Source organism: Gopherus evgoodei, chromosome 2 (assembly GCF_007399415.2).
Source record: "Gopherus evgoodei ecotype Sinaloan lineage chromosome 2, rGopEvg1_v1.p, whole genome shotgun sequence".
Taxonomy (NCBI): Eukaryota; Metazoa; Chordata; order Testudines; family Testudinidae; genus Gopherus; species Gopherus evgoodei.
This window is the reverse complement of record NC_044323.1, coordinates 87,791,638-87,810,620: the sequence shown is the minus strand read 5'-3', so window position 1 is coordinate 87,810,620 and position 18,983 is coordinate 87,791,638. Positions and strand designations below refer to the sequence as shown.

The following is an 18,983-nucleotide window of genomic DNA, read 5'->3' as shown; positions in this document are numbered from 1 at the left end:
TAAATATGGTATCTGCTGCCCTGTTTGCCTTTTTATTTTAGTGAATTTAAATGCTTGTGAAAAGCACATGAGAATAAAGTCACGTCACCACAAAGAGATATTGGTCCAACTGTGAAGGCTTCTCCAAAACAGCCCTGCCAACATGCTTCAACCCTATAGGGGGAGGACAAGAGAGATGGAGGTAGCTCAGTCTCCATGCCCATTCAAGTCTTGGTCTCTCTGCTGAGATCATTAGCCCCTCCCCCTCGTTGGTTATGAGTGTAAGTGTAGTGGTGGCTTTTGTGATGGGGACATCAGCTGAGTACAAATTGAACAGAGACTTTCAACTCATTTCATACTTCACAGCCAGGTAGTGATTTTTGGTCTCAACTGACCTGGTTTGGTTTACAACCTGTAACCCAGAGAGGAAAATCTTCAGACCCTACCGATTCCCACAGCCACCACTCTTTTCCTCCCTTCTCCACCATCATCCATTATCCCAAGGTAATTTATATCTACATTGGCATTACTAGCAGTATTTTAGTATGTTCTAAGAAATACAAATGCTACCACACTCGGCACTTTTTCCACAATCATGCTCCCTATGCATTTTTCTTTTTAAATTCTAAAATAATTCTATGTTTATACATTCTTTTATAAAGTTTTGGAAGTAATTTTCTTGAGTTTTGTTATAAACTCAAACTGTATCAGTCTTGTGCTGAACACCACTTCTATTACTATTATATTGAGAAACAGCTGTCTGATGAGTGAAGAATTAGAGAATTTTTTTTAAGCTTTTCAAAAATGGTGAATTTTGGGAGCATTTTTGTTTCCTCTGTAAATATTTAAGAGAGTTGGATGGTAACTATGTAATATGTAATTTTTAAAAAAGTAAGATCACTTAAGATGTGATAGCAACAGAGGTTAGAAAAAAAGAATTCATGTATTTGCTCCAAGCTGAAGTAATGTTGTTTCAATTGTATTTTGACTATCAATTTCATTTCAATTCAGTTCACTGCACTTGAGTCACGGTTGACAAATAACTGCCCTGATGTAGTATCTTGTGAGAAAGTGGGGATGGGGGGAAATGTGATCAAAGCCTCCTGAAAAATGTCCAGATGGTGAAGAATGAGACAAGACACTGGAAAATACAAGTGGTTATAAACTTCAGTGTCAGGATAATAGGCTGTTAATGCATTTATTTTCCCATGGCATAAGATGTATACCTTATATGGAAACCTAAGCTTGAATTGTGTATTTTAAACTTTTTTAATGGTATTGATAGCAAAATTATACAACACCCTAGAAGGCCAGCCAAGAAAGAATAGAACATACATTGCACAGATCCACACGTATAAATCTGAAATCTGTTCAAGGTTGCTGATGAGCATCAGCCAATATTCTGGAGGACAAGATTCCAGCACACAATACGGAACATAGCAGAGGAAGCCAAAAAAGACTCTTAAAAGAGAAACTACTAAAAGGAATATTTCTGTGAGAAAGTATCAAGCATACCTTATATGGTCAAAGAGGAAAAAACCTCAAAGAACAAAGGGAAGCAGCAGTGTAGTCAGAAAGTCTATTGGTAACAGAAGAGTTGGAGCTATTTAACTTTGGGTGTTTGAGTATCAGAGATTTACCACAGCAAGCAACATGGAAATGCTCTTTTATTCATATCATGTTTGATTGTTCAGGATCAAAAGAGAAGGATTCAAGATCTCTTCTGGACACCACTAGGTATCTAAGCATGTATAATACTGAACATTATGGAATGATCTCTGCTGTTTTCCTGATTGCACTAGGGTACAAAATTTTGAAGATGAACTGAATGCAAAGTACATTTTCCTTGCAACTGAACACCGCATAACAGGGTCTCCTTCTACCTGCAAACATTTTGCCATCAATTTCTTTAGTTGAATAACAATCCTCAGTAATATCTTTCAAGGCTATTACAAGGACTACTCAATTGCAGAAAAAACTGCGAGGATGTTTTTAAATGTTTTGTTTAACCCTGAAAAGTCACTTGTCAAAACCAAACCAATGAGGGACTGATCTCTCTCCTTCATTTGTTTGTAATGTGGAAATGTGTCTCTGTATTCTAGGTTTTTATTTCATACATAGGGTATGCATCTATGTTTCTAATGTCAGACTCTCAGAGTATGTCTATACATACTACCCACCAGATCAGCGGGTAATGTTCGATGTATCGGGGATCGATTTATCGCGTCTCATCTGGACATGATAAATCGATCTGCGAATTGACGCCTGTACTCCACTTGGGCAGGAGGAGTAAGGGGAGTCGATGGGGGAATTGTGGCAGTTGACTCGCCGCCATGAGGATGGCCAGGTAAGTCAAACTAAGATACTTTGACTTCAGCTATGCGAATAGCACAGCTGAAGTTACATATCTTAGTTCAAAACAAACCCCACTCCCAGTGTAGCCCAGGCCTCAGATGAGATTAAAACAGGTCCTCTGACCACTTGAGGTCATTAAAGATCTCAAAGTGTTTTCCCACAGAGTTATTTAACATTCAAAGAATTTTGGCATAATTCCAACTGTGGGTAATTACAGTCTGCCCTACAAAAATGCCCCCAAGGTGAAAAAAGCCACTTTTCATTCTCTCTTCTAAACTACAGCACGATGTTGTTTATGTTGGAAAGCATGCACTGCGTCCCACCCACGTGCGTGAGAATTACACATTTTCCACATGACTCATGAACAATGAAGCTACAAGACCAGCCCAAACTGATGCCATTAAAATCCTCCTTCTACCCATCATTTATTCTATATGTTATTTCTATTATGGTAGTGCCAAGGAGCCCAAGCCATGGACCAGGACCCATAGTGGTAGGTGCTGTATGATGTGTTTTACAGAAATATTTTAGAAATGTTTTAGGCAGTATGTCAGTCTAACAGGGCTTCCAACGTGCATCTTGTATTGCTGGCATTCTACATGGCAGCTATCAAGTATGGTTTAAATCTCTTTTTTTTTTGTTGGTAGTCTTGATGGATCATAAGCAATCAGCTCTTACCCATTGTTGGTACAGGACTGAGGAGTGACCCATCTTGGGCCATGGTGCAAATACTGCTCTAGCAAGTAAAATGTTATATATCTTATAATGGCGGTGAGCTAAAAAACAAAAATCTGAAGTTACCTACATGTATGGAATGTTAGAGGTAATCCTGGAAGAGAGAAACTAATTGGCAGAGTACAGATGAGAATTAGTCCCACAACTATAAACACTTGGGATGGGGAGATGGGGGTGTAAATTTCACCTTCATCCAGATCTACTGTACTGTGCCTGATACCCCTATAAATAGAGGACAATTGAGCTTTACCTATATGGGGATACTTGGATGAGGGTTTAGAGGATCAAGATCCTTTCTGCATTCCAATAACCATATAGGTAGAACAAAATATACCAAGTGACTCCCTCGCTTTCCAGTTCATCATGTTTTCTATGTCTGTCATTGAGGCTATGATCCTCCAAAGGCTTATGCACTGGAGTGGTCCCATTAACTACTTACATGCCTGAAGTTAAGTGAATCTTCGCAGGATCACGGCCTTAGATTGTAAACATTCCAAGCAAATGTTGCCTTATGGTCTTTTCGGTGGTCAAGTACAAAGTTGCTCTTCATTACAAAAATATGTATAATATAAAAAAAATACATGTAATTCCAAAACTGTATAGTAAATAAAACTTTATTTCATCTCAGCTCCTGCCAGATTAGCATTGCCAGTCACAGATCAGCATATGATACAGTTATGTATTACTTATTTACAATTTACAGTAGTGTATTTCTTCTCCAGAAAATATAAGTACAAAAGCGAAGAGTAAATAAATGAGGTTCTAAAATTTGGATTTATTGTAAGCAAAAGCTCAAAGTAATAGCCTTTAGCAAACAATCAGAAGATCAAATTGGAAGAAAATATTCAAAGAAATGGCCTAATTCACCAGGAATCACCCACTAACTGCTATCCACCCAAAAATGTATTGCACAATTCATTCAGTCAAGAAAGCAAAAATAAATAGAAGATACAAACTGTTAAGTTCAACTCTTTAAAACACCCAGTGAAACCTGTACTGAGATACAAGAGTGGGGCAAAGTCTTTCTCGGTTACAGTCTTTTTTCTCTCCTTTAAAAAAATAACCTTTAACACAAAATAGAAGACAGTATTCAATATGAGGAGAAAAAAAGACTCCTCACCAGATAACCACTGATTAGCATCTCTTCTCAAGCCAGTTTTAACTATATTCACGGTCCAAAGTGTGTGTTGATTTTTTCTGTCTTGCTGCTCCATCTGGGACCCTGAATAATAGTTTTTCCTCTTGTCCATTCTCAACGGAGAAGAGAGATATGAATGTATTTCTAAGCAGCATTGTCATAAGACCTTACTATCACAATTTCTTCAAGATGGTCGTAGCCATGACTAGGGAGGGGGGGGAAAAAAAGAAAGTAAAGACAAGTAAATAAATGTTACATTGTGAAGAGAAAATTACAAGCACTTTTATTATTTAAATAAATCAATCAGGAGAGCAATGGAATCTGATTGCTGGAGAAAAGCAATAGGAGACAGAAAGAGCTTGGATTTGAGGTCAGGCTGAATGACTTGACTTATTCTGTGATCTTGGGCAAATAATTCAATTTCTATATTTTTCAGTCAACACAACTGAAGCTGGGTAAAAGAGTAAGATCTAACTGGAGACTACATACTGCATCTGAGCATTATGCCTAGTTAAGTAAAATACAAAACTGATTTTAAGAATGAGACAAAATGTTGTTCCTCCTCCTTTTCTATCAAGGCCTCTAGTTAAAATGACAGGAAAGTAACAATACCCCACCTCAAAACAATTCCTGCTTTGGCCAATCATGGACATAAATCCCTTGTACCTAATCAAAAAGTGTACACCTCACATTTGCAATGCAGTTAGCATCAGCTTGATCATAAGTTGCTTGGAGAAAAGAATGTCATATTTGAGGTCAATAAACTGCCATAATTCACTAAAGCTTTGAAAAACGAGGACAGCACAATTTACTCTTGCAACAAGATTTTACTAGATTATACAAGATTTACATGCACAGGCCTCATTTAGGTTAGTAAAAAGACCTGGTGCTGACACCAAAGTCAGCATCAAGCCCTTTCTTTGCTCCTCCTAAATGATGCTGAAAACTGTTTTACTGATAGAAAGGACAAAACCTTTTTTCAATAGGGCTACAGAAAGAGTAACAGGGATTACATCTCAATCATACTTTATATAATGGTGTTGAAAGTAGTTTTACCTTGTTGATACTGACACTTCAATCATTTTCAGCCATGGCAAAGGAAATGTCAGTTGACGCTAATATCCCAGAAAAGTAAGGCCCAGAGGATAGACAGACATTCCAAATATTGGGTTTAGAATGCAACGTTTAAGAGAGTATGAAATAAAGATAAGAGCAGAAACTTTAAGGACTGGCAGAGAGGAACAGACTTCCCTCTTTACAGAACTCAGATATATTTTGCATTCAAGTTTTGTCTAGTTTTAGTTTTAAGGGAGAAAAAAAATGAAGGCAAGCTCAACATGTCCCACAGAATTTGTTTTGAAATATTATACATTTAAAATTAGAGTGCTAATTACATTAGATTATGTAGAATGTTATGACTATTTACTTCCATGTCCTATTACTGTGGATTATTATTGTTTTAATTTTTACCTTAAGTGGTCTGATGCAGTCTTTTCATTGTAAGCCAACCCAGCCACTTGGTCTCTAACACTAGAGTTATTTGTGCACAGATTCATTAATGAAGCCAAACTAATTTGTAACAAATTGAGTAACAACAAATATTGTTACGTCTCCAATCAAAAAGGACTTTCCTCCCCCTCTCTGCTTTGTGGGTATCACCAATCCATGGCCCTGAAGCAGCAAAATATTAAAGCACGTGCTGAACTTTAAGTAGGTTTGAAGTCTAATAAGTGCCTTATTGGATTAGGGCCCAGGTATGCAATATTTCATCTTAAGTATTTTATTAAATTAGGACCCCTTTTGATTTTTATATGACATTAGGATCCATTTTAAGAACGAAAGTAAGTGAGCATATTCCAGTATTTTGACTTACCTATTTGCTTATTCAAATAAGAAGCCCAGAAAATGATAAAAGCACAAATAGAATAAAGCCAAATTAAATATATTTTGTATAACAGGCTATTTGATTAAGAATTTTTTTCTATCCCTTTTGACCTGTCTGAGGTTTGTACAGCTCTGAATCAGTATTTGAAAAGATCAGAAAATATATTAATCTTGAAACTGTCCTCAGATCAGAAAATATATTAATCTTGAAACTGAGGCTTACTTCTTACAAACTTAGCTTTGTAAAGCAAAATAAGATAAACAGTTTAGGGGTATATTACAAGCTTATCTTGCAAATAGCATTCAGTAATTATGAACAAAACCAGGGAGGAGAGAAAGAAAAATCTAGCAGAAGGATAATTAATTGCATGCTATAGATTTGACCTTCAAATAAAGCACAATACATATATTAGGCTTCACTCACCCACATGCTAACTAAGCACAGACTGATGGAATATTCAGAAGATACCACTGCGAGATGAGGTAGACTACAAAGCCAGGAAGAAAACACCTTATTGGAATATTTTATTAGTAGCACAAATTTGAGCTCACTGGACATTGTTTGCTTACATATGAGGCTGAGAGGATTAGACAGAAACAACACTCTGAAGTAAATACTGATGTATCAGTGTCAATATCCCAAGTCAATTTATCTGTGATTTGTTTTTAAACTTTCAAGAGAAATTCTTAGATATATGCCATAAAGACTGGGCACTAAAATGATAAATAAAACTGACAAGTATCCTTAACTTACTACAGTGTAAATGTGTTTTATTTCAGTAGCAAAACAAGCTGACAATTTATACTTTTATAATCAGTAAATATTTCAGGCAAAAGTTAATAGGAATATCAGATTTTTTTCTTATCAGACGAATCAAAGCATTCTTGACTTTTTAAAAAAAGATGTACATTTATGCCGTAATTTAGACAATTTATACCACTAGAAAGGAAATTTAAGTGTTTAATAAATGTTTTTCAAATACCACCATCACTCTATTATGAAATAGAGAGAAGCCCTACATCAACCAATTATTAATATAATATCCTTGGATAGTTTAGTCTAATCCCAGCAGCCTAAATCTGTTTATCTCTTACACACAAGTACATCAAAAAGTTTAGTAAATATCTAAATAGATGCTACTCCAGGCAGAGTAATAAGCTAATAAAAAGAACAACAAACTGGTTAGAAATGTTTAATTTTGAAAGCTTGGGAGGTGGCTAAAAAAGTAATAGTTATTTCTTTTGATATCTGATTAAATTACGTTTGAAGACAAGCATTGTCTAATCATTTCAGAGAACAGGGTGCAGATACTTTCAGAGCAAGGACTACTTAGCTGGGACAGGAGGTTACACTCCTTTTGTTTTACTTGTTTTAAATAAATATTGGAGATTGGGATGGACTGGCCAAGAGCCTGGAGTGGAATAGAATACTTATCAATACCAATGTTGCTTTTACAGTATAGTTTCCCTCAAACAAAATACCTTCAACACTCCTTCTAACAAAAATCTATAATTTCGCTTGTTGTGTTCAACTCTATGTTAACAGTAACTGAAGATTTTTTTAAAGTTTGCTTCAAAGATATCCAAGTGTTTGTGTGATTTCGTAAAGTGAAACATGCAATTACCTAAAATAATAATCTTATTAGCCTCTAAAATGATCAGAGATAGCCAAGACCAGTAGGGAGGGAAGGAGAGAAGAAAAAGACCAATAGGGGAAGTACAAGCTACAATAAGCTCTTAACTATTTTAATTTTACTGACCCACAAAAACAGGAACGATCCTACTGAGTTCAGATATTGTGTTTCATAGACTTTCAAATCAATAAAATGCCTTTTACATTTATAAAATAGTGATCGTGCAAAGAGTGCATTTTCTGATTAGCATGGTATCTTGCTTCCCTGAGAGCATAAAGTACTCTGCTCCTGGTCTTGCAATTCATCTACTTGGAAATCTTTTTGTCAAGCAAAGCACCCCTCAATTCCTCTAAATAACTGAAAATCTAGCCCTGAGGAACTATTAAAGACACTAGTATAGTATGAGTTCTTTTCTGTCCCTCCCAAAATCTAGACTTCTCTATGCTCACATGACGTATCCAATGTTGGGAGAGCTGAGCAGGCTTTCTATATTTATTGTCAATTTTAAAAAGGCATTCTACTCTACATCAAGGATGCAGCTATACTGGCTATATTCAGCACTTTTTCCCTCTGTTGTTCTAGGGGAAAGCTCTATCAGCAGAACTGCTATTGCACACACTAAGCAAAATCGAGGAGGCTCAGGAGTTGTTACCATTTTTGCTTTTAGTAAGGATAGATGGCAGCGTGGCAAAAATGCCTGCACATTGGCTACAATGCTCCCATTGTCACTACCACCAGTGAAGCTGCTCCAGTATTAGACATACTGGACATATTAGTGGAGCCAAAGCCCTTATGTTTTTCTTTTGTCATAAACTCAAGCCTACTTCTACAATGGGAAATTCTCTTGAGGAAGGGAGAGATGTTAAACGAGTTTCACCCATCTATGTCTAGCAGCCCATGTTCATATATCCAGTCTACTTATAAGCCTTACCAATGGTCGAGCATCTTCTCGTTCTAAGATCTTCTGAGTTTGGTCAGCTGGGAACTTCAGCACTGTGGTTATCACCTTCGCCATTGTCTAAAGAAAAAAAGTTAATGGTCTGTAAGTAACTGCTGTTTAACAGTTATAAATGTATTTATTTATCAAAGTTCTGTATGTTTTGAGTAATGTCAATGGAAGCCATTGCAAAAAGAGTCAGACATGCACATTAGTTTCACATCTCATTTGCTTGACAGATGGCATGTTATGTGAATTTTATGGAACTCTTCAGTTTATAGTATCACAAACTGCTGCCACCATACAATATAAGCTCTATAATGAGCACAAAACTCAAACACATGAACATCTTTCATACAGTGGGGCCACTGACTACTGTTGCAAAAGATTCAACCCCTCCTGAGATTTCTTCCTATAAACAATCTAATCTCTATGTCACTATAAGACACATTTTTTTAGTCACATTAAATAGTGCTCTACAGCTAAACTGCATTCACATCAGCCTGACATCTTGTAAAACAAATCCAGACAAATAAGCTACTGCACAAGCAGGTTCCAAGATTATCTGCAGAACTTCATTTGTGGAAACTTTATTGGCAGATGTGTAGTATGTTGCACTGATACAGTGAAGTGCTCTGACATCCTCTTATGAAAGGAGTCGTAAGTAGAAAGCGTTATTATTAATGTTAATTTAGCCTATAACAACATCTGTATGAGGTAGGTAAGAATTACTCTATTTTGTATGTGGAAAACAAAACAGAAAACGTTGTATCAATAGTTACACATTAGGTGGCAGAGCCAGGATTACAACTCTCATTTGAATGTTTTAGCCACCAACATACTCCCACCGGAAACAGGACCAATGCTTCCATTTTCATTTTGGTCAGCAACAACAGAAGGTAAGGGGGAAGAAGTCGCAGTAACATGGATGAATATAGGTGGTCGGGTGTTTGTGCAGGAAATGTCAGGTGCTTTCCCATATGCTGCAACAGCTGTAGGTACAGTTCTAACAGAATGTGCTATAAGAGTCATACTTGCAGCTCTCACGCAATGCAGTGGTGACAAGATTGATGCCCATCTACTGCTATTGTTTCCCACCAGCTCCGCACAGATCACTGAGTGAAGAGGAGATAGCAGGAACAATAAGGAAGCAAATGGAGGACAGAATTGACCACAACCATCATAAAGGTGAAATGGTAGTCCAGATTAATTCATCTCATGTATATTTAGATATAGCTTCTACCTGGCTATAAAGCTGAAAGAATTCCACTTGCTAACTGTTCTCTTCAATCAGCTTAATTTAAGCTATTTACTGTTCACGATTCAAACTCAGAGGTTCTCAAACTTTATTGCACCACAACCCCCTTCTGACAACAAAAATTACTACACAACCCCAGGAGCGGGGACCAAAGCCTGAGCCCGCCCAGCCCCGCCACTCTGGGCAGAGTGGCCAAAGCCCGAGCTACATTGCCCTGGGTGGAGGCCCAAAGTTGAAGCCCCGGGGGAGGGCTTGTAACCTGAGCCCTCCTACTCATGGTTGAGGCCCTTGAGCTTTGGCTCTGGGCAGTGGGGCTCGGGCTTCAGCTTTGGCTCAGGCCCCAGTAAGTCTAATGCTAGTCTTGGCGACCCCATTAAAACAGGGTCATGGCCCACTTTGGGGTCCCAAACCAGTTTGAGAACTGCTGAAAGATATTGAGGAACATCTCTGATAACACAAATCTGCACCAAACTTTTCTAATTTCTCTTATCAAACCCCTCATTCACCACTTAGGACTGAAAGATCACTAAGCAATGAACTCGGAATGTACACCTACACTTACAGGACAGCTATCTCTGAAGCCCTCACTATTAATTTCAACAGGACACAACGGTATGCACAAGTAAGTTAAAAAAATATACATGCATTGCAAATACTACATGAAAATACATATATGTATGTGCCAACTCAAACATTCTTAAAACCTTCTTTCTTGAAAATGTATGTTTTATAATTTATCACTAGCATTGCCTTGAAATTCTTCAAGTTCTGGCAGTAACAAGGGAGATTTAGAAATAAAACTATTTCAGATCCAAATGATTGCAAATAATGTGAATGAAATTTACAAGCATTTTGGAATTTAAGACTATATGCTTTACAAAGTGTTTACCTGATTATGCCTTTATTATCTTGATTATATTTTTCTAGAAAAATACAAGTGAGGCATAATAATAATCCCTATTTTTCATATACCCACATACACAGTAATAAATTCTAATAAAAGAGCTGATCATTTACATTCCTACTTACTGTCAATTCTTTCAAGGAGTATAGAATATTTACAAATGTCCTTACGAGTAGACAATATCTTGAACAGTTTCATGAATGGATATTTCTTAAAGATATCAAGGCACTCTATAATTTGAACAATATTGCTGCTCACAAGCAGAACCCGCAGATTTCACCACGAAGCTGCGTATAACTGTCCCATGCTGTCAAACAATTCACTATTTATTGCTACGCGATTCAGTACGACTGTTAAGCATAGGAGGTGGATAGCCTTAAGTGTACAAGCCAGTAACAGCAAAAAATATGTCTTGGTTCCCTGAGAGCTCTGCATACATTTAACTAATTCAGAAATATAGGCTGGAAATCAACAAAATCTGGAATTATTATGACAGATCACCCTTCCATTTCAATATTTGCAAAGCAGCCTATGTAACCAACACATGAACTGCACATATCAAAGGCAGACAAAACACACAGATTGGCAATTTGACTCTTGAACAGACTCCAAATTGTATAATGGAACTGAGAGTCTCAGGATCTGTAAAAGCAATTCCCTAGATCAGTGGTTTTCAAACTGTGAGTTGCGACTCAGTACTGGGTCGTGGAATGTAAGGCACTGGGTTGCGGCGGCTCTGGTCAGCACCACCGACCAGGCCATTAAAAGTCCCGTTGGCGGTGCTGCCCAGCTCAGGCAAGTTAGTCCCTACCTGTTCTGACACTGCGCTGCGGCCCGGAAGTGGCCAACAGCAGGTCCAGCTCCTAGGTGGTGGGGGGAGGAGGGCACAGGGCTAGTGGTAGTAGGATGCAAGGAGGTAAAAGCCTAGGCTAATTAAGTAGGCAGGGGGTGTTATGTAGCGCTATGAAAGTAAGCACAATTTGAATATGAAACAATGCATAAATTCAAAGAAGAGGTTAGCATGATCATACCAATAGGCCAAGAAAAACTTAGCTGTTGCATTGTATTTTAGGGGGTGGGGAAATCATAGAGGTGGCAAACACATCAGAGGAAAAGGAGATTGGAGTAAATAAGATAGGGGATGTCGAGGGCCTAGATGACATTTTGCTGTCTGGATACATATAAAAGATTAGATCCTAGAGATGTTGCAGATGAAAGGGAGGTAGGAATTGGATATTGCTTGATATGAAGAGCAGATCAGTCAAAGATGATTCCTGGGTTGCAAGCCTGGGTGACAGGGAGGATGTGATGTTATTAATGGTAACAGAAAATGTGAGGAGCGGATTTTGGAGGGAAAGAAAAATTAAATGCTTGGCCATGTTAAATTGCCTGCAAGCCATCCAGAAGCAGCAGTGAAAGAAATCAGGCTGAGACATGGGTTTAGATGGAGGGATGTGATGCAGGAGTGGGAGAGAGATCTTTATCAGCACAGAGTTCATGATTGACGCAAACTGAGTAGATGAGATTTCCTTGCAAACTACCTGTACTTTCTGAAGCACAAGGAGGAGACAGCTAGAACGTTGCTATGTTTAATGAGAATGTCAGGTTTCATTTGATTTTTACCTTAACAGTATAATTTTCATGGTTATCTTTCAAACGCATAAAATAAATCAACTCCATTACTACTGTGATCTGAATTGTTAATGAGGAAAGCATGGGCTGTCCCAGAAATTTATCACTTCTTTAAATTTTGTGTATGTTCTGTTAGTCCTGCTATCTTGATTCTTTGGTGCTAACAGACAACCAAATAACTATGAATACTAAAGAAAGAGCACAGACACTTGCAAAAAGTTGCATTAAAAGGACTCTACAATTTCCCATCACCTATCAAATCTAAAAGTAGCTACCAGATCTTTACAACTTTTGAAAATGTCTCTCTCCATTCACTTATTTGAACTGAATAAAAGGCCTCTCATAGACTCCAGGACTGGAAGGGACCTCGAGAGGTCATCGAGTCCAGTCCCCTGCCCTCATGGCAGGACCAAATATTGTCTAGACCATCCCTAAAAGACATTTATCTAACCTACTCTTAAATATCTCCAGAGATGGAGATTCCACAACTTCCCTAGGCAATCTATTCCAGTGTTTAACTACCCTGACAGTTAGGAACTTTTTCCTAATGTCCAACCTAAATCTCCCTTGCTGCAGTTTAAGCCCATTGCTTCTTCTTCTATCATTGGAGGCTAGGGTGAATAAGTTTTCTCCCTCCTCCTGATGACACCCTTTTAGATACCTGAAAACTGCTATCATGTCCCCTCTCTGTCTTCTCTTTTCCAAACTAAACAAACCCAATTCCTTCAGCCTTCCTTCATAGGTCATGTTCTCAAAACCTTTAATCATTCTTGTTGCTCTTCTCTGGACCTTCTCCAATTTCTCCACATCTTTCTTGAAATGCGGTGCCCAGAACTGGACACAATACTCCAGTTGAGGCCTAACCAGCACAGAGTAAAGCGGAAGAATGACTTCTCGTGTCTTGTTTACAACACACCTGTTAATGCATCCCAGAATCATGTTTGCTTTTTTTGCAACAGTATCACACTGTTGACTCATATTAAGCTTGTGGTCTACTATGACCCCTAGATCTCTTTCTGCCATACTCCTTCCTAGACAGTCTCTTCCCATTCTGTATGTGTGAAACTGATTGTTCCTTCCTAGGTGGAGCACTTTGCATTTATCTTTATTGAACTTCATCCTGTTTACCTCAGACCATTTCTCCAATTTGTCCAGATCGTTTTGAATTTTGACCCTGTCCTCCAAAGCAGTTGCAATCCCTCCCAGTTTGGTATCGTCCGCAAACTTAATAAGCGTACTTTCTATGCCAACATCTAAATCGTTGATGAAGATATTGAACAGAACCGGTCCCAAAACAGACCCCTGCGGAACCCCACTTGTTATACCTTTAAAGCAGAATTGGGAGCCATTAACAACTACTCTCTGAGTACAGTTATCCAGCCAGTTATGCACCCACCTTATAGTAGCCCCATTTAAATTGTACTTTCCTAGTTTATCTATAAGAATATCATGCGAGACCGTATCAAATGCCTTACTAAAGTCTAAGTATATCACATCCACCGCTTCTCCCTTATCCACAAGGCTCGTTATCCTATCAAAGAACGCTATCAGATTAGTTTGACACGATTTGTTCTTTACAAATCTATGCTGGCTATTCCCTATCACCTTACCACCTTCCAAGTGTTTGCAGATGATTTCTTTGATTACCTGCTCCATTATCTTCCCTAGCACAGAAGTTAAACTAACTGGTCTGTAGTTTCCTGGGTTGTTTTTATTTCCCTTTTTATAGATGGGCACTATATTTGCCCCCTTCCAGTCTTCTGGAATCTCCCCCGTCTCCCATGATTTCCCAAAGATAATAGCTAGAGGCTCAGATACCTCTTCTATTAACTCCTTGAGTATTCTAGGATGCATTTCATCAAGCCCTGGTGACTTGCAGGCATCTAACTTTTCTAAGTGATTTTTTACTTGCTCTTTTTTTATTTTATCTTCTAAACCTTCCCTCTTCCCGTAAGCATTCACTATACTAGACATTCCTTCAGACTTCTCAGTGAAGACCGAAACAAAGAAGTCATTAAGCATCTCTGCCATTTCCAAGTCTCCCGTTACTGTTTCCCCCTCCTCATTGAGCAGTGGGCCTACCCTGTCCTTAGTCTTCCTCTTGCTTCTAATGTATTGAAAAAAAAGTCTTCTTGTTTCCCTTTATTCCCATAGCTAGTTTGAGTTCATTCTGTGCCTTTGCTTTTCTAATCTTGCCTCTGCATTCCTGTGTTATTTGCCTATATTCATCCTTTGTGATCTGACCTAGTTTCCATTTTTTATATGATGCCTTTTTATTTTGTAGGTCACGCAAGATCTCAAGGGTAAGCCAAGGTGGTCTTCTGCCACATTTTCTATCTTTCCTAACCATCGGAATAACTTGCTTTTGGGCCCTTAATAGCGTCCCTCTGAAAACTGCCAACTTTCCTCAGTTGTTTTTCCCCTCAGTCTTAATTCCCATGGGACCTTACCTATCAGCTCTCTGAGCTTACCAAAATCCGCCTTCCTGAAATCCATTGTCTCTATTCTGCTGTACTCCCTTCTACCCTTCCTTAGAATTGCAAATTCTATGATTTCCTGATCACTTTCACCCAAGCTTCCATCTACTTTCAAATTCTCAACAAGTTCCTCCCTATTTGTTAAAATCAAGTCTAGAACAGCTTCCCCCCTAGTAGCTTTTTCAACTTTCTGAAATAAAAAGTTGTCTGCTATGCAGTCCAGGAACTTATTGGATAGTCTGTGCCCCGCGGTGTTATTTTCCCAACATATATCTGGATAGTTGAAGTCCCCCATCACCACCAAATCTTGGGCTTTGGATGATTTTGTTAGTTGTTTGAAAAAAGCCTCATCCACCTCTTCCACCTGATTAGGTGGCCTGTAGTAGACTCCCAGCACGACATCACTTGTGTTTTTTACCCCTTTTAGCCTAACCCAGAGACTCTCCACACTTCCGTCTCCTATGTCCATCTCCACCTCAGTCCAAGTGTGTACTTTTTTAATATATAAGGCAACACCTCCTCCCTTTTTTCCCTGTCTATCCTTCCTGAGCAAACTATACCCATCCACACCAACATTCCAGTCGTGTGTATTATCCCACCAAGTTTCAGTAATGCCAATAATGTCATAGTTGTATTTATTTATTAGCACTTCCAGTTCCTCCTGCTTATTACCCATACTTCTTGCATTTGTATATAGGCATCTAAGATACTGGTTTGATCTTGCCTCCCAGCTTTGCCCTGACCCTCCTTCCTCTCTGCCATTATAGCCCGTGCTCCCTCCTGTTTCCAGCCCATCTCCCAGGTCTTGTTCCCCACTTACCTGTGGGCTTTGCTCACCTGTCCCCGTCGAACCTAGTTTAAACATCTTGCTGAGATGATAAACCTCATTATGACATTATCTCTTTCAAACCAGACCAATTTCTACATACAGCTACTCATACTAGTTATTCAGAATTCCAACTGAAAAAGGATTTCACTAGCTGACATTCTATACTGACAAAGTTGGCTTTCAGTCATTCTCTTCTATTACTCAAAATACATCAAAAAAACAACAAAAACACCACCCAGAAAAGATACATGCCCTAGTGAGATAGGGTACTTGGGGTTTTTGGGAAGATGTTTCTGAACCTTCAGAATTAGTCACAAGATATAGTTCAATACAATTGTTATTGCTGGAATTTAGTGTCAAAACGTCATCAGGTTCACGAGGGGAAAAAAAAGACATCAAAGATCTATTATTCAAATTCTGAACAGGCCTGAAACCCCACACTTTACACACTACCTGCTACCGTCACAGCATTCCATCAATAGCAAAATACATAGTGCTCAAATCCTACACAGCAAGAGTGAGAAATTCAATTCTAATTCAAACCATATGTCAAATCACAGCATATAGCATTCTATACCTTTGTCTCTCGGCCCATCATATATTCAAACAACACCTTCCGCAAGTATTCAAACTCAGTAGGCTCTCCAAAGAGAGAGACATCAGTATGGCAGAGGTTCCCATCTGTGTAAACAAAAATAACACTATATTTATACGGACAGTCACTCATATAATCCAAAATTATTCTTGCTTTGAAAATAACTGGAATAAAATATAGTCAAGTAGAGAAACATTGCATTAATCTGAACAATTGCGTCAAATGCCTTAAATTTAATTGTAACTGAATGTACAATATTCCAGAACATCTATATAGCAGATATTCACTTCTCAAGTTGTTTTTTGAATACATTCCTTGATCTTTTTTCTACACCAACATATAGTAATAGATACATTTAAAACAGAATTTGCTTGATTGCTGCTGTTACCTTCCTCCCTTCCAATCAAATTCAGAAGCTTGTGTCAGCTCATCTGAATCAAGAAATTATACCAGTTTAGTTGCTTACTTAAAAATCTGAATAAATGCACAGAATAAATTAGTCTAATTAGGATTCTTAATCTTAAAGGCCTCAAACAAGCTTTTGTAGTTCTGACCTTACTGGGAGTTGGGTTAGTCAGCACCTCACAAGATCACACCTATATATGCAAAGATTTTATTTAGGGCTGTCAATTAATCACAGTTAACTCACGCAATTAACTCAAAAAAAATTAATCACGAATTAAAAAATTAATCGCAATTAATTGCAGTTTTAATTGCAATGCTAAACAATAGAATACCAATTGAAATTTACTACATATATGTTTGGATGTTTTTCTACATTTTCAAATATATTGATTTCAATTACAACACAGAATACAAAGTGTACAGTGCTCACTTTATATTTTGATTACAAATATTTGCACTGTAAAAATGATTTAAAAAGTACTTTTCATCTCATCTCTATCATGTAAATGCGATTTACAAATGTAGATTTTTTTTCTTACATAACTGCACTCAAAAATAAAACAATGCAAAACTTTAGAGCCTACAAATCCACTCAGTCCTACTTCTTGTTCAGCCAATCGCTAAGACAAACAAGTTTGTTTACATTTATGGGAGTAATGCTACCCACTTCTTATTTACAATGTCACCAGAAAGTGAGAATAGGAGTTTGCATGGGACTTTTGTAACCAGCACTGCAAGGTATTTACATGCCAGATATGCTAAACATTTGTACGCCCCTTCATGTTTCAGCCACCATTCCAGAGGACATACTTCCATGCTGATGACGCTCATTAAAAAAATAATGTGTTAATTAAATTCGTGGTTGAACTCCCTGGGGGAGAATTGCATGAAGCATGAAGGGACATAAGATTCTTTAGTGCATCTGGCACTTAAACATTTGCAATGACCACTACAACAGTACCATGTGAACACCTGTTCTCAATTTCACAGGACATTGCAAACAAGAAGCGGGCAGCATTACCTCCTGCAAATGTAAACAAACTTGTTTGTCTGAGCAACTGGCTGAACAAGAAGTGGGACTGAGTAGGATCTAAAGTTTTACATTGTTTTATTTTTTAATGCAGTTTTTTTTTTTACATAATTCTACATTTGTAAGTTCAACTTTCATGATAAAGAGATTGCACTACAGTACTTGTATTAGGTGAATTGAAAAAAACCGTTACCCACCTTTTAGTAACTGTTGTTCTTCAAGATGTGTTGCTCATGTCCATTCAAAGTAGGTGTGCACGCGTCGCGTGCACACCAGCCAGAAGATTTTCCCCTAGCAGCGTCCGTAGGGTCAGCCCTGGCACCCCCTGCATTGGCGTCACTACGGCGCCCTATAAAGGGCCCGCCAACCCTCCACCCCCTCAGTTCCTTCTTGCTGTCGCTCCGACAGAGGGGCAGGAGGGTGGGTATTGGAATGGACATGAACACATCTCGAAGAACAACAGTTACTAAAAGGTGGGTAACCATTTTTTCTTCTTCGAGTGGTTGTTCGTGTCCATTCAAAGTAGGTGACTAACAAGCCTAACCTTAGGTGGTGGGGTCGGAGGTCATTGCTGACTGGAGTACTGCACGACTGAAGGTGGCATCATCCCTAGCCTGGTGCGTGATGGCATAGTGCAACATGAACGTGTGGATGGAGGACCACGTGGCAGCTCTACAAATCTCCTGAGTCGGGATCTGAGCCAGGAACGCCACGGAGGAGGCCTGCGCCCTGGTAGAGTGGGCCGTAACCGGAGGAATAGGGGTTTTGGCTATACGATAGCATTCTCGTATTCAGGCCAAGATCCACAAAGAGATCCTCTGACAGAAGACCGGGATCCCCTTCATTCTATCTGCCACTGCGATGAAGAACTAGGTCAACCGTCTAAACGGCTTTGTCCATTCAACATAAAAGGCTACGGCCCTGTGGACATCCAGGGAATGCAGCCTCCGCTCCTAACTGGAAGAGTGTGGCTTTGGATGAAACACTGGTAGGAAGATATCTTGTCCCATATGGAATTGGGAGACGACCTTGGGAAGGAAAGCCGGGTGAGGTCTAAGTTGGACCTTATCCTTAAAGAAGACAGTGTACGGGGGTTCGGATGTCAGTGCCCTAAGCTCTGATACCCTCCTTGCCGAGGTGATCGCTACAAGAAAAGAGACTTTATATGACAGGTACAGCAGAGAGCATGAA

General features: G+C 38.6%; 1 protein-coding gene across 6 annotated transcripts in view; it reads right to left on the bottom strand.

Annotated features, from left to right (window-relative positions):
• Positions 1-3,665: 3,665 nt before the first annotated feature.
• GOLGA4 (golgin A4) overlaps positions 3,666-18,983 on the bottom strand; it is a 127,356-nt gene continuing 112,038 nt past the window's right edge. For 5 of the 6 annotated variants that reach the window (XM_030551297.1, XM_030551303.1, XM_030551300.1 and 2 more), the window contains 4 exons: positions 16,340-16,443; positions 8,657-8,743; positions 6,516-6,579; positions 3,666-4,412 (listed from right to left, as the gene is read on the bottom strand). In XM_030551297.1, the coding sequence (XP_030407157.1) occupies positions 6,550-6,579; positions 8,657-8,743; positions 16,340-16,443 (221 nt within the window). In that variant the 3' untranslated portion in view covers positions 3,666-4,412; positions 6,516-6,549. The remainder of the gene's footprint in view (positions 4,413-6,515; positions 6,580-8,656; positions 8,744-16,339; positions 16,444-18,983) is intronic. The other variant, XM_030551299.1, reaches the window with a different exon arrangement.